Source organism: Bos mutus, chromosome 2 (assembly GCF_027580195.1).
Source record: "Bos mutus isolate GX-2022 chromosome 2, NWIPB_WYAK_1.1, whole genome shotgun sequence".
In the NCBI taxonomy this organism is placed as follows: Eukaryota; Metazoa; Chordata; class Mammalia; order Artiodactyla; family Bovidae; genus Bos; species Bos mutus.
The window spans coordinates 25,113,654-25,128,741 of record NC_091618.1 but is presented as its reverse complement, the minus strand read 5'-3'; the positions used below and the strand labels follow the sequence as shown (position 1 = coordinate 25,128,741).

Genomic DNA, 15,088 nt, shown 5'->3' with positions numbered 1-15,088 from the left:
GATATTAATATGGGCTTATGGTTTTCAAAACACATAGATATAGGAGTAAATTAGTAGATACAGGTATGTCTGTGTGCACCTAGAAGCCTAAATCTTGGCTTTCAGACACCGCTTCCCACTAAAAGGAACCAGGATGGAAAAATGGGACAATGGAAAGTTCAAGATAAGCCTGGAATATCTTCTTATGCCCAAAGCAAGAGAGTCCTAATAATAATAAAGAATAATAGGAACATGTTAAAAGGACACAGAAGCCAGCTTGAAGGGATTCCCACTGGCCAAAGTGAGGACAACATGAGCATCAGAATAAGTAACGGATTAAAAGACACTGCTCCTTGGAAGAAAAGCTATGACAAACCCAGACAGTATATTAAAAAGCAGAGACATCACTTGGCTGACAAACGTCCATCTAGTCAAAGCTATGGTTTTTCCAGTAGTCATGTACGGATGTGAGAGCTGGACCATAAAGAAGGCTGACTGCTGGATTAACTGATGCTTTTGAACTATGGTGCTGGGGAAGACTCTTGAGAGTCCCTTGGACTGCAAGGAGATCAAACCAGTCAATCCTAAAGGAAATCAACACTGAATATTCATTAGAAGGACTGCTGCTGAAGCTGAAGCTCCAATACTTTGGCCACCTGATGCAAAGAGCTGACTCACTGGAAAAGACCCTGAGGGGGTGACAGAGGATGAGATGGTTGGATGCAACTCAACGGAAATGAGTTTGAGCAAACTCCAGGAGATACTGGAGGACAGGAAAGCCTGGCGTGTTGCAGTCCATGGGGTCACAAAGAAGTGACTGAACAACAACAAAATACATTGGATAAAATAGGAAATAATTAATCTGTACTGAATAGATAAACATACAGGAACACTGATTAGGAACAGAACATTTACATAATTTCAATGCTCTTCCCCTCAAAATGCTTATTAATTATAAGGGAGAGAGGAATAAGTTGACAGCAAAGAAATCCAGTAGACACAAGCTTGATCAAGGGATTAAAGTTAACTGCCTCAGCTGTGAGATAAATAGAAACTGGGTGCCACTGGCAGGATGCACCGAGAAGACAGCATTACTTCTGCAACATCCTTTCAAAGATGCCGAACTTGAATCTACTGGGAAGAAAACATCTGACAACCCCAACCTGAGGGACACACTATGAAATAAAAGTGTCAGGGTCATGAAAGTCAAGGTGAGACTATTCTAGAACTCTCCAGAAGGAGGCTAATGACATGACATGACAGCTAAAGGCAACAAGTGATTCTTTGATATAAAGGATAACTGATAAAACTTGCACACGGTGTAAGGATTAGATGGGGTTAACATGAACATGAAAGATATTTTTCTGGTTTTGATGATTACATTTTGGTTATGGAGGACACAATGTCCTTTGTAAAAAATATACACTAATGAATTAAGGGGTATAGGTTGGCAATTTACTCTCAAACAGTTCAGAAAAAAGTATTTTGTCTTGCGTCTGCTTTTTTTTTTTAATAAGCTTGTAACTGTTTCAAAACTTTTATGGAAGCTTTTGCACAGCAAAGGAAACCACAAACAAAATGAAAAGACAACCTACTGACTGAGAGAAAATATTTGCAAACAATGTGACTGACAAGGGATTAATGTCCAATATATACAAAATGATCATGCAACTCAGTAACAACAACAAAAATGAATAACCCAATAAAACTGGGCAGAAGACCTAAACAGACATGTTTCCAAAAACATACAGATAGCCAACAGGCACATGAAAATATGCTAAACACTGCTAATTAGCAGAGAAATGCAAATCAAAACTACAATGAGGTATCACATCACACTGGTCAGAAGGGCCATCAAAAAGTCTCTGAATAATAAATGTTGGAGAAGGTGTGGAGAAAAACGAACAGGTACATCACTATGGAGAACAGTATGGAAGTTCCTTAGAAAACTAAAAGTAGAATTACTATAGAATCCAGCAATCCCACTCCTAGGCATATATCTGAACAAAACTATAATTAAAATAGATACATGCACCCCAATGTTCATAAGAGCACTATTTACAATAGCCAAGACATGGAATCAACCTACTTGTCCATCAACAGGTAAATGGACAAATAATATGTGGTATATAAAGTCAATGGAATACGACTCAGCCATAAAAGAATGAAATAATGCCATTTACAGCAACATGGAAGGACCTAGAGAATATCATATTAAGAGAAGACAGAGAAAGACAAATATTCTATCACATGTGTAATCTAAAAAACAGTGCAAATGAACTGATTTACAAAACCACCTCAGAGAGAAAGAAAACAATTTTATGGCTACCAAAGGGGAAGGCGGTGGGATAAATTGGGAGTATGGGATTAACAGATGCATACTACCATATATAAAATAAACAACAAGCATTTACTATACAGCACCAAGAACTATATTCAGTATCTTGTAAAAGCTATAATGGAAAAGAATCAGAAAAAGACAAAAAAACCCCAAAAAACCTGAGTAGTACAAATCACCCTAAAAACCATCTCAACTTTCAGGATTTGGGTCCCTGAAACTGCAAAATGAATTTCTTTTGCATCTCTTTGTATTTGGGCCACAGTCTTTTCTACAGAACAGTGGAAGCCAAGGTCTAAGAAGCAGGAAAAAAGGAGTACACGGTGTTAAACAAAAATACCTTTCTCTCTCTTTTTTGCCCAGCACATACAGTTAAACTGAAGGCCTTACAAATAGCTGTGAAAAGAAGAGAAGAGAAAAGCAAAGGAGAAAAGGAAAGATATAAGCATCTGAATGCAGAGATCCAAAGACCAGCAAGAAGAGATAAGAAAACCTTCCTCAGCGATCAATGCAAAGAAATAGAGGAAAACAACAAAATGGGAAAGACTAGAGATCTCTTCAAGAAAATTAGAGATACCAAGGGAACATTTCATGCAAAGATGGGCTCAATAAAGGACAGAAATGGTATGGACCTAACAGAAGCAGAAGATATTAAGAAGAGGTGGCAAGAATACACAGAACTGTACAAAAAAGATCTTCACGACCCAGATAATCACGATGGTATGACCACTGACCTAGAGCCAGACATCCTGGAATGTGAAGTCAAGTGGGCCTTAGAAAGCATCACTACGAACAAAGCTAGTGGAGGTGATGGAATTCCAGTTGAGCTCTTTCAAATCCTGAAAGATGATGCTGTGAAAGTGCTGCACTCAATATGCCAGCAAATTTGGAAAACTCAGCAGTGGCCACAGGACTGGAAAGGGTGAGTTTTCATTCCAATCCCAACGAAAGGCAATGCCAAAGAATGCTCAAACTACCACACAATTGCACTCATCTCACATGATAGTAAAGTAATGCTCAAAATTCTCCAAGCCAGGCTTCAACAGTACGTGAACCGTGAACTTCCAGATGTTCAAGCTGGTTTTAGAAAAGGCAGAGGAACCAGAGATCAAATTGCCAACATCCGCTGGATCATGGAAAAAGCAAGAGAGTTCCAGAAAAACATCTATTTCTGCTTTATTGACTATGCCAAAGCCTCTGACTGTGTGGATCACAATAAAATGTGGAAAATTCTGAAAGAGATGGGAATACCAGACCACCTGACCTGCCTCTTGAGAAATCTGTATGCAGGTCAGAAAGCAACAGTTAGAACTGGACATGGAACAACAGACTGGTTCCAAATAGGAAAAGGAGTACATCAAGATTGTATATTGTCACCCTGCTTATTTAAATTATATGCAGAGTACATCATGAGAAACGCTGGACTGGAAGAAACACAAGCTGGAATCAAGATTGCCGGGAGAAGTATCAATAACCTCAGATATGCAGATGACACCACCCTTCTGGCAGAAAGTGAAGAGGAACTAAAAAGCCTCTTGATGAAAGTGAAAGTGGAGAGTGAAAAAGTTGGCTTAAAGCTCAACATTCAGAAAACGAAGATCATGGCATCCGGTCCTATCACTTCATGGGAAACAGATAGGGAAACAGTGGAAACAGTGTCAGACTTTATTTTGGGGGGCTCCAAAATCACTGCAGACGGTGACTGCAGCCATGAAATTAAAAGACGCTTACTCCTTGGAAGGAAAGTTATGACCAACCTAGACAGCATATTCAAAAGCGGAGACATTACTTTGTCAACAAAGGTCCATCTAGTCAAGGCTTTGGTTTTTCCTGTGGTCACGTATGGATGTGAGAGTTGGACTGTGAAGAAGGCTGAGCACTGAAGAATTGATGCTTTTGAACTGTGGTGTTGGAGAAGACTCTTGAGAGTCCCTTGGACCGCAAGGAGGTCCAACCAGTCCATTCTGAAGGACATCAGTCCTGGGATTTCTTTGGAAGGAATGATGCTAAAGCTGAAACTCCAGTACTTTGGCCACCTGCTTTGAAGAGCTGACTCATTGGAAAAAGACTCTGATGCTGGGAGGGATTGGGGGCAGGAGGAGAAGGGGATGACAGGATGAGATGGCTGGATGGCATCACCGACTCGATAGACGTGAGTCTGAGTGAACTCTGAGAGTTTGTGATGGACAGGGAGGCCTGGCGTGCTGTGATTCATGGGGTCGAAAAGAGTCAGACACGACTGAGCGACTGAACTGAACTGAACTGTACTCCAAAGTACACTGTAAGTCACAGCATGCACTTTCAATGGGGGATGAAAACTGGTTCTTGGTGGGGGAGGCAGGTATGAAAACAATCATATATTACAATGGTTTCCCAGCCTGGCTTGGAGAATTTTGAGCATTACTTTACTAGTGTGTGAGATGAGTGCAATTGTGTGGTAGTTTGAGCATTCTTTGGCATTGCCTTTCGTTGGGATTGGAATGAAAACTCACCCTTTCCAGTCCTGTGGCCACTGCTGAGTTTTCCAAATTTGCTGGCATATTGAGTGCAGCACTTTCACAGCATCATCTTTCAGGATTTGGAATAGCTCAACTGGAATTCCATCACCTCCACTAGCTTTGTTCGTAGTGATGCTTTCTAAGGCCCACTTGACTTCACACTCCAGGATGCCTGGCTCTAGGTCAGTGATCACACCACCGTGATTATCTGGGTCGTGAAGATCTTTTTTGTACAGAGACCCCCAAATCTGAACCCTACTTAACAAAACTGTTCTCCTTAGTATTCAGTTCGTCTCACTGGCTTGTCTTGGGCTTCACAGGAGCAGCACTGCCATGGAAAACATAGCTAATGTGTGTAAGACCAGTGCTCCATAACCACGGTGACAGATGGCTCAGGTCCTGTGACTGGAAGACTGTATCAAGTGCTCACCTTCGAGGTCATGTTAAGAGGGGACCTGCATGTGCCAGGAGCCACCATAGACTGCCTTGTGGATGTTGTTTATGTATGATCCCGAGAGCTTCTGTACATAGCTTAGGCTTTGAGAATTAAATAAAAATGTTTCTAATTTAAAGAGTTATTATGCAACACATCATTAAGTACATCAAGTGCTATGCTAAGTCACTTCAGTCGTTTCCGACTCTGTGCGACCCCATAGACAGCAGCCTACCAGGCTCCCCCATCCCTGGGATTTTCCAGGCAAGAACACTGGAGTGGGTTGCCATTTCCTTCTCCAATGCATGAAAATGAAAAGTGAAAGTGAAGTTGTTCAGTCGTGTCCGACTCTTAGCGACCCCATGGACTGCAGCCTAACAGGCTCCTCCGTCCATGGGATTTTCCAAGCAAGAGTACTGGAGTGGGGTGCCACTGGACTGAAAAAACATCAACATACCTGACTATCAGGGGCTTCCCTGATGGCTAAGAGGGTAAAGAATCTGCCTGCAATGCAGGAGACCTGGGTTTGATCCCTGGGTTGGGAAGATCCCGTGGAGAAGGGAATGGCTATCCACTCCAATATTCTGGCCTGGAGAATTCCATGGACAGAGGAACCTGGCGGGCTACAGTCCATGGGATCGCAGAGTTGAACATGACTGAGCAACTAACATTTTCACCTGACTACCAGCTAATTAAAAGTTATCTTCTCTTATCAAGGAAAAGTTAAATTCACTGAAAATACTTTTTAAGAAAATTTTCAAATGTTTTACTTTCACTGGAAAAGTGAGTTTTGAATCTTTTTTAAAAACTTTTGATTACAGTTATGTATTAAAATCAATTGCCAACTGGCATGTATAATTTGATACACTACAATTTATTCAAGAGTATAACATTAAAGGCTATGCAGCAGATACAAAGTTAAAGGTTAGTAGTTTTTTCATGCAAGCTGCTAGGCTTGAAGGATCTCAGTTCCCCAACCAGGGATTGAACCTGGGTTACAGCAGTGAAAGCCCAGAGTCCTAACTACTAGGTCACCAGAATTTCCTAATTTAACTCTTGACTTAAAAGTACTTACTTATTCTTAACACTGAACTGAATTTTAAAAATAAGATTTATACTTTTTTAATGTTTGAAGCCCAGATATTCATGGAGTACATAATAAATATGCAGTATATCTGTAGTATTAACGTTTTCAGTTCAGTTCAGTCACTGAGTCACGTCCAACTCTTTGCGACCCCATGGACTGCAGCACACCAGTCTGCATATCTGGGCTTCATACATAAAAAAGTATAAACCTTATTTTTAAAATTCAGTTCAGGGTTAAGAATATGTAAGTACTTTTAAGTCAACAGTTAAATTAGAAAATTCTGGTGACCTAGTAGTTAGGACTCTGGGCTTTCACTGCTGCAACCCAGGTTCAATCCCTGGTTGGGGAACTGAGATCCTTCAAGTCTAGCAGCTTGCATGAAAAAACTACAAACATTTAACTTTGTATCTGCTGCACAGCTTTTAGTGTTATACTCTTGTATAAACTGTTATAAATTAACATTTTATGGAGGGGCAATTAGGAAAAAAGTCTAAAACGTTTCTTAAGGCAGTGATAATAAAAAGAACTTGAGACACACTGTGTTTAAGTAAGATCTATCAGGTAGGAAAGTGAGCCTACCAAGACATTCAAGTGGGACATGGTGTGCAGCACCCACCTTAGCACTGAGTTGTCAAGTGGGTTCCACGGCTCACCAACAGCACGGGGTGTTGAGCACACGTGGAGAGAACTTTGCCTCATAGTATAAGAGGGAGTGAGGCAAGGAAACAAACAAGCACAAGAACACAACCTTCCTCATGGTCCAGTGGTTAAGAATCTGCCTGCCAGTGCAAGGGACATGCAGTTCAATCCCTGGTCCAGAAGGATCCCATGTGCCTCGGAGCAACCAAGCCCAAGTACAGCAACTCCTGAGCCTGCATTCTAGAACCTCCGACCAAAATAAGAGAAGCCATTGCAACGAGAAACCTATGCACTGCAACTAGAGAGTAGCTCCTGCTTGCCGCAACTAGAGAAAAGCTCTCACAGCAATGAAAACCCAGCGGAGCCAAAAAGAACACTTTCTATAAATAGATAAAAAGTAAAAACAAACAAAGGAAACACAGGACTAAGTGAACCATGATCACAGCTGAGGCTTTTATGAGCACCTTGGCCCCATGTCATCCTGCTGCTTGGATGTGGGGTGATCCCTGCTGATGCATTTAATACTGCTCTTAAGAAAGCCCACAAAGAAGATAACAAAAACGGCAATATCTGAAAGCCTGCCTCCAACACCAAAAAAGTAGAGAATCAGAAGATACAAAAAAGCAGAGAATCAGAGGATGAAGGACATTTTTTTACACAGAGTAACAAGGTCAGAAGCACACAAACTTCCAAACATTTTTTCTTTTAAACTTGGTGCCTTAACAGTCTTTGTTGACAATAACTAAAAATTTGGAGATGCCATAAAGATCACTCCTTCTTCCAGTCTAGACGTCTTGTATAAATGGGACTATAAACGGAACACTTTTACTCCAACAAACTGTTCAATATATATGATTCTCGTGTATTTCCAAGCTCATGTTATACTAAAAACCAGTGTGAAGACCGGGGAGATGTCACAATTTCACCCATATTTTTTAGCATCTGCAATCTTTCCCAGGTGTCCTGAAAGAGGGAAAAGGTCATGACCTACAGGTCATGGATCGTTAGGTGACACTAACAGAAGGTATTTAAATACCCTCTATAAGTACATATGGTGCAGGATTAAATGTGCCTATTACTTGCAAGGTTATTTTTCATTTCACAAAATGGATTCTGAGCAGCATGAAAATTAGAATTGTCAAAACTAAACGTACTAAAACTTCTGTTTTTCCATCGTGTCTCAGGTTAAACTGATGTTTTCCATAGATTTGTGAATAAACAAAACTGAAATAGCAACAAAGGGGAAAACACACACACACACTCGAGTCCATGCAGCCAATCACACACAAAGCCCACATCTTCTACAAGAAGTGATTTTCACCATAATTTGCCCAGGAACCACACAACTGTTATAAACACAAAAATGCTGGGAATTTTCCTTGACCAGAAGTGGTTTTTGAAAAGGACAAATGCATTTTTACATACATAATTTAGTTTGCAACAAACCACAAAAACAGAAGGGAAGAAGTCTGAGAAAAAAGCATATACATATGCTGTAATGACCTGATCTGATGCCAGTGAAACACTATGAGATGTCTGAAGCACTCACAATGCTTTATTGTTCAGTCACTCAGTCGTGTCTGACTCTTTGTGACCCAATGGACTGTAGCCCACCAGACTCCTGTCCATGGGACTTTTCCAGCCAAGATTACAGAAGTGGGTTGCCATTTCCTTCTACAGGGGATATTCCTGACCCAGGGATCGAACCCACGTCTCCTGCATTGGCAGGCAGACTCAAAAGGTTGAAGGTTTGCTTTCTTTTTTTCCACCCAATGGTTGCCTTTATTTTACTGGCAGTTTGACATTCTAGTTCCTTTTGTGTTCTTAATTGCCATGATGCTCAGCAAATAAAAACTATGTGAGACTAAGCGCCTATGGCTTCTAACTGTGGCTGCAGTCACAGGCCTCAAGAGTGCTTCTCAGAGACTCTGGGGAGGCAGAAGTCTGCTGCCTGCATCAAGCAAGGTTACATGCAAATGTCACCGGAACTCCCTGGGATCAATGTGATGATCAATGCAACGAGTCTCCAGATTTCTCTCACAATGGACAGGGCCAAGTTTCTTAAAGGGGAATCAAGTCTGTTCCACCCCCCCGCCACCAAACAAAGCGGCACAAAAGGCAGTCAGTGGTGTTTGCTAGAATGGACAGAGAGAGACTGGGTACACCTGCCAATGAACTGACATTAGCATGGCTCTCTAGTGACCAGACTCTGCTCAATTATAATGGCAGGGCCACCAGGGACTTTTAATTATTAAAAGGTAAACCATATGCCAGAGTAACAGAAGACTGCGCAGTGATCAAGAATGGCAGGAAACGGTAGCCCTTCATCTGTTTCTACTTGACATTTTGATACTCGGAAGACCTTTTCTTGAAGCAGAAAAAACTATATGCAACTAACAATAAACCTGAGGAAACGATATAGCTAAACATGCCTTAGCAACCAAACTCCTGTGTAGAAATTTACTCAGGAGATAAATATATATGAAATTTTAGATGAAGAACTTATACCAACTTTACTGCTGACTTACTCTGACAATGGCATTTCTTTAGGTTGGTTTCTTTAACCATTAAAAAAAAAAATGGCAATCAGAAAAAAAGATTAAAAAAACAAAAAAAGGTAGTCATGCTTGTCATTAATCAAAATGTAATAAAACATTATAATATTCTGAGAGCCAAAGTAAATTCAAAAGAAAACACATATGGCCTCTGTCCTTATACAAAATCAAACAGCAATAATAACTTGGCTAAAAAACTGAACATGAAGATCTACAACCACATCATAAGTGGTTACAGTTTATCAATGCAACTTCTGACACACACATACTCTCTCCAAACCAAAACAGACATCTGTATATTAAAAAAATTAAGTATTGTCTTGATGCTAAAAGATATAAGGATTAAAATTATAATTTCACAGGTTTAGAATATTAAAAATGGAACTTTAGCTTCTACCTTCATACATCTTCTTAAATCAGTCTTCTCCTTGGTATACCCTTGGCCAACATTCAAGTCTTACTTTAACTGCTTTAAAACACACTATAACACCTTTCCACCATTCTCTTCCCCTCTGCTCTCTATGCCATCCAACTTACATATTGCTGTCAGATTAATCCTTTCAAAGTACAGATCTAATCATATCACTCACTTAAGGGCAGGGAGGGGAAGTAGCAGCAGCTTCAATATTTTCCAGTTAATTAGCTGAAATTCCTTATCCTAGCACTCAGGACACTGTGGTCCCAAGCTTCTTCCTTACCCTATAGTCAAACAGAACTGCACTAGGCCTTGTCTCCCATCATTTCTGGCTTTGCTCCAGTGGTCTACCTTGCTTCCAGTCTCTCACCTATTCGTTCAAAGGCTCATGTGACCTCCCAGAAACTCACTAGTGTTTTCCCAGATACCATGAAGAAGCTACACCATATCCCTCTCTGGAAACGTTAAGGCACTGGCCTTAGCAGCAAGGTGTGAGAGTTGGAGTGCAATGGTTGTTCCCCTTGTAGGTCCCTTGACAGAATGACCTGTACCCTACTTACTTGGTCTTCATGTAGCCTATTTCACGACTGGGAGCTCAGATTCTTCTGAGAAATACCTCTAAGGAACTGACCAAGGCAGGAGAGTCATTATTAAGACACTGGTTTACGGCTTATAGAAATGTCCTTAGTATAAATGTTACATATAAAAGTGTCATAGCCACAACAAATTAAGCTCCTATGTTTCATGTCAGATCTTTGCAACCTTTCAAGCAAGGAAAAAAATTAATCTCATGTAATGGCACAATGCTTCAGTGAACAGATTTTTATCCAGCTAATGTCTATATGAAATATAGAATTTCTGAGAAGAGACTGTATAGAAGGTTTAAAAAAAAAAGCGTGTCACATCAGCTCTCAGGTTGCTGTTAACATGGATGACCAGACCTTAAAGCAGAATTCTAGAAGCGTCAGTTGGTGAAGGAGTACGGAAAGCCACTATAAAGGTAGGCAACCTGGCCCTGTGGACAGAACACTGGGAGGCAGGAGCCCTGGGTTCTACGTGTGTGACCCAGCACAACTCACTTAACCTGCCTGTCCTTGGCTCCTGCACTTGTCCAACTAAGGAACTGGACGTGATGAACTCCAAGACCCAGTTCCAACACTTTAAAATTCTATAAGCGTAATACATATCTTCACCGGATGACTGTTAATGAGAGGTGTGGCAGAAAGCTGTAACTCCCTGAAATATGTAATTTTTCAATTTTATTAAAAAAATTTATGTAACTCCACAAATCTTCAACTTTAAAAAGGCTCATATATTTAGGGCTACTGCATTTTCAAATAAGCTTCCAAATTAAACATAAATAAATAAACAGTAAAAAAACTATCTTTGAGGACTAAGAAAAATAAATTTAAGGGGAAAACAAAAATATGTCCCCCCAAATCTCAGACCACTATAAGTACTGCTAAATAACACCAAGAAAAAGTGAATTTTCCAACAGAAATTCAAAATGACAAACAGAGTTATAAAATTGTCAGGTAAACAGTGGAAATAAAGTGGTAAAACGTTTCTTGCAAGCTTTTCTGGATCTCTTGTCTAACAAAATATACTGATTCAAGATATAGGGATATGAAAAGCAAAAATGTCAGAATTCCTCAGACAAGAAACTAGCATGTTAGGAGTCTATATACCATTTAGCTAGCCTAACTTCAACTCTTTCTCCCTTTTCTTAAAGGCTTCACATAGGCGACTGTAAGCATAAGTCATGAGTTGAGGTTCTCTCTGTTTCCAGCTGGCCATGGTTTGACAGTGCAGTAACTAGAGGCTACCAGCACTCAGCTGGAACAGAAGTGTACTGTGTGGTGCTGGAAGAGCTCTGAAAAGCATTTTCTCAAATTGTTGGAGGGAAAAAAGGTTTTTCTAGAAAATATGGACAATTAATTGATTTAAGGAACTAAAGAGCCTCTTGATGAAACTGAAAGAGGACAGTGAAAAAGTAGGCTTAAAACTCAACATTCAAAAGACAAAGATCGTGGCATCCAATCCTATCACTTCATGGCAAGTAGATGGAGAAACAATGGAAGCAGTGACAGACTTATTTTCTTGGGCTCCAAAATCACTGCAGATGGCAGTTGCAGCCATGGAAATAAAAGATGCTTGCTTCTTGGAAGAAAAGCTATGATCAACCTAGACAGCATATTAAAAAGCAGAGACATTACTTTGCCAACAAGAGTCTGTCCAGTCAAAGCTACAGTTTTTCCAGTAGTCATGTATAGATGTGAGAGTTGGACCATAAAGAAAGCTGAGCACCAAAGCACTGATGCTTTTGAACTGTGGAGCTGGAGAAGACTCTTGAGAGTCCCTTGGACTGCAAGGAAATCCAACCATTGAATCCTAAAGGAAATCAGTCCTGAATATTCATTGGAAGGACTGATCCTGAAGCTCCAATACTTTGGCCACCTGATGAGAAGAGCTAACTCATTAGCAAAGACCCTGATGCGGGGAAAGACTGAAGGCAAGAGGAGAAGGAGACAACAGAGGATGAGATGGTTGGATGGCATTACCAACTCAATGGACATGGGCTTGGTGATGGATAGGGAAGCCTGGCATGTTGTAGTCCATGGGGTTGCAAAGAGTCAGACACAACTGAACGACTGAACTGGACCGAATTGACACAAAGCTCTATCTCCTACTTCCCTGTAGTCCCCCCTCTCCGCCATCAAGCCAAAAAGTTTTATCACAAATAGGGCTTGGGCTCCTCATTACAGCATCGCTGACTCTAGACTCAATGGATCTGTCTCACCTTCTGATGCTTTGATTGCATATCCTCCCTTCTTTTCACCAGGAGGCACGTCAAGCAGCTGCATGATTCTATCCAGAAGCCCATGGATTATCTCAAACCCAGGATTCTTGTTGTAATAAACAGCACAGAGATGCCTGTAGTTTCTTGCACCCACATCTGAAAAAATAAAAAAATAAAAGAAATGGTCACAAGGATACGCTGATCGTTACCTAAGAAGCTGATTTACCCCAACACAAACTCGGGCAAAATCAACAAAAAAGGACACCGATTAGTAAACATATGGAGAAACAACCAACCTCAGAAAGAGAAGATGATTTTTCAACCATCAAGTTCCCTGAATTGTTTTTACTCGGGGGAGGTATGGAAAACCCTCAAGGCTGGCCCAGGAACAATAGGCTTCACTGTGGTATGAACTGGTAAAGGATTTAGCAACATTTTTCAGAGCCTTAAAACTTCAAACTCTTTAAGGCAGAAAAGTATCCGAAAGAAATAATCTTAAATACAAAAAAAGGATTCATACAGAAAGCTATTACTTCTACATAGAGCATTAGTTCCAACAGTGAAAATTAGAAACAACCCAAACTAGGAAATGGCTACACAGAGTTACAACACAATCACTCATTAGAATACTATGCAGCTAAAAGGCATCTTTGAAAGTGAAAGTGTTAGTCACTCAGTTGTGTCCAACTCTTTGTGACCCCACAGACTGCAGCCCGCCAAGCTCCTCTGTCATGGGATTTTCCAGACAAGAATACTGGAGTGGGTTGCCATTTCCTTCTCCAAAAAGCATCTTTACGAAGATTCATTATAGTAGAGCTAGAGCAAATACTTATAATGGTAAATGAAACAAAAAAAGGAGGCTACGAAGTTCAAAAAGAAACAAAGCCAAATCATACTGTCTAAAGAGTATGCACAGGTTGGAAAACTATGAAACAAATAAGGGAGTGAAAGTGTTACTCAGTCCTGCCCAACTATTTGTGACCCCGTGGACTGCAGCCCACCAGACTCCTCTGTTCATGGGATTTTCCAGGCAAGGATAAGGATGCCATTTCCTTCTCCAGGGGATCTTCGCGACCCAGGGGTGGAACTGGGTCTCTTGTGCTGCAGGCAGATTCTTTACTGACTGAGCTACCAGGGAAGTGACTGTCACCAAAGTCAGGACAGTGACTGTTCCAGGTAAAGGAAGGTGATACGATAGAGATGGGTCTTACGAGCAGCTTAGGACACTGGCAACATTCCATCTCTTAACTTGGATGGTTAAACCAGTGTCTGCTTTATAATCTTTTTAAACTATCTATGTCATATTTACACATCACAATTAAAAGTATGAAAAAAACATCAATTTATGAAGGATACAACTACGTGAATGTAACCACAAGCCAAAAAATTCCATTCACAGGAAAAGTATGTAAAGAAATGTACCTGAATGTTAACAGACGTAGTGTTTGGGTAGGATTAATTTTTTTTAAGTTTATCTATTTTCAAACCTTCCTTGATTAGTATATTTTTTCTACTTTGAAAATCAGAACAAACTTAAGAAATGTGATATTTTAAAAATTTTTATTTGGATTTGCCAGGTCTTAGTTACAGCATGTGAGATCTAGTTCACTAACCAGGGATGAATTGAACCTGGGCCCCCTGCACTGGAGTGTGGAATCTTAGCCACTAGACCACAAGGGAAGTCCCACAAATGTAATATTTTTTAAAAGAATTGCAAAAATGCAAATGACTAGATAACAAACTGGTTCACCCATACAATGGAATACTACTCAGCAATAAGGTAGTCTTGATAACTTAGCTGTATCTCAAGGGTACTAAGATGAATGAAAAGAAGCCAGTTTTATACGGCAATGTAAGTGGACAATGTAAGTCCATTTATGTGATCTGCTAGAAAAGGGAAAACCAAGGCAACAGACAGGGCTTCCCAGGTGGCACGAGCGGTAAAGAATCTGCCTGCCAATGCAGAAGATTTAAGAGATGCGGGTTCGATCCCTGGGTCAGGAAGATCCCCTAGAGGAGGGCATGGCAACCCACTCCAGTATTCATGCCTGGAGAATCCCATGGACGGAGGAACCTGGAGGGCTACAATCCATAGGGTCGCAAAGAGTTGGACATGAGTGAAGTGACTTAGCATGCACTCACTCAAGGCTAGTCACCAGGGTTAGATGCGGGGGTGGGGTTGGAAATATGACCACAGTGGGACAACTTGTGGGTCTAGGGGCGTGATAGAACTGTTTTGTATCTGTAGTGATGATTAAAAATTTTTTAACTAATTTATTAATAAAGAAATGCATAGCATACAAAGACAGACTCAAATTCACTGGAGGTCATTTAACTTTCTAAC

At 40.5% G+C, this 15,088-nt stretch overlaps 1 protein-coding gene across 1 annotated transcript in view; it reads right to left on the bottom strand.

Moving 5' to 3' along the window:
* The window catches only part of FARSB (phenylalanyl-tRNA synthetase subunit beta), a 73,828-nt gene that overhangs the window by 12,785 nt on the left and 45,955 nt on the right, over positions 1–15,088 (bottom strand). Inside the window, exon 16 of the mRNA XM_070385968.1 lies at positions 12,745–12,900. Coding sequence (XP_070242069.1) covers positions 12,745–12,900 — 156 coding nt within the window. The remainder of the gene's footprint in view (positions 1–12,744; positions 12,901–15,088) is intronic.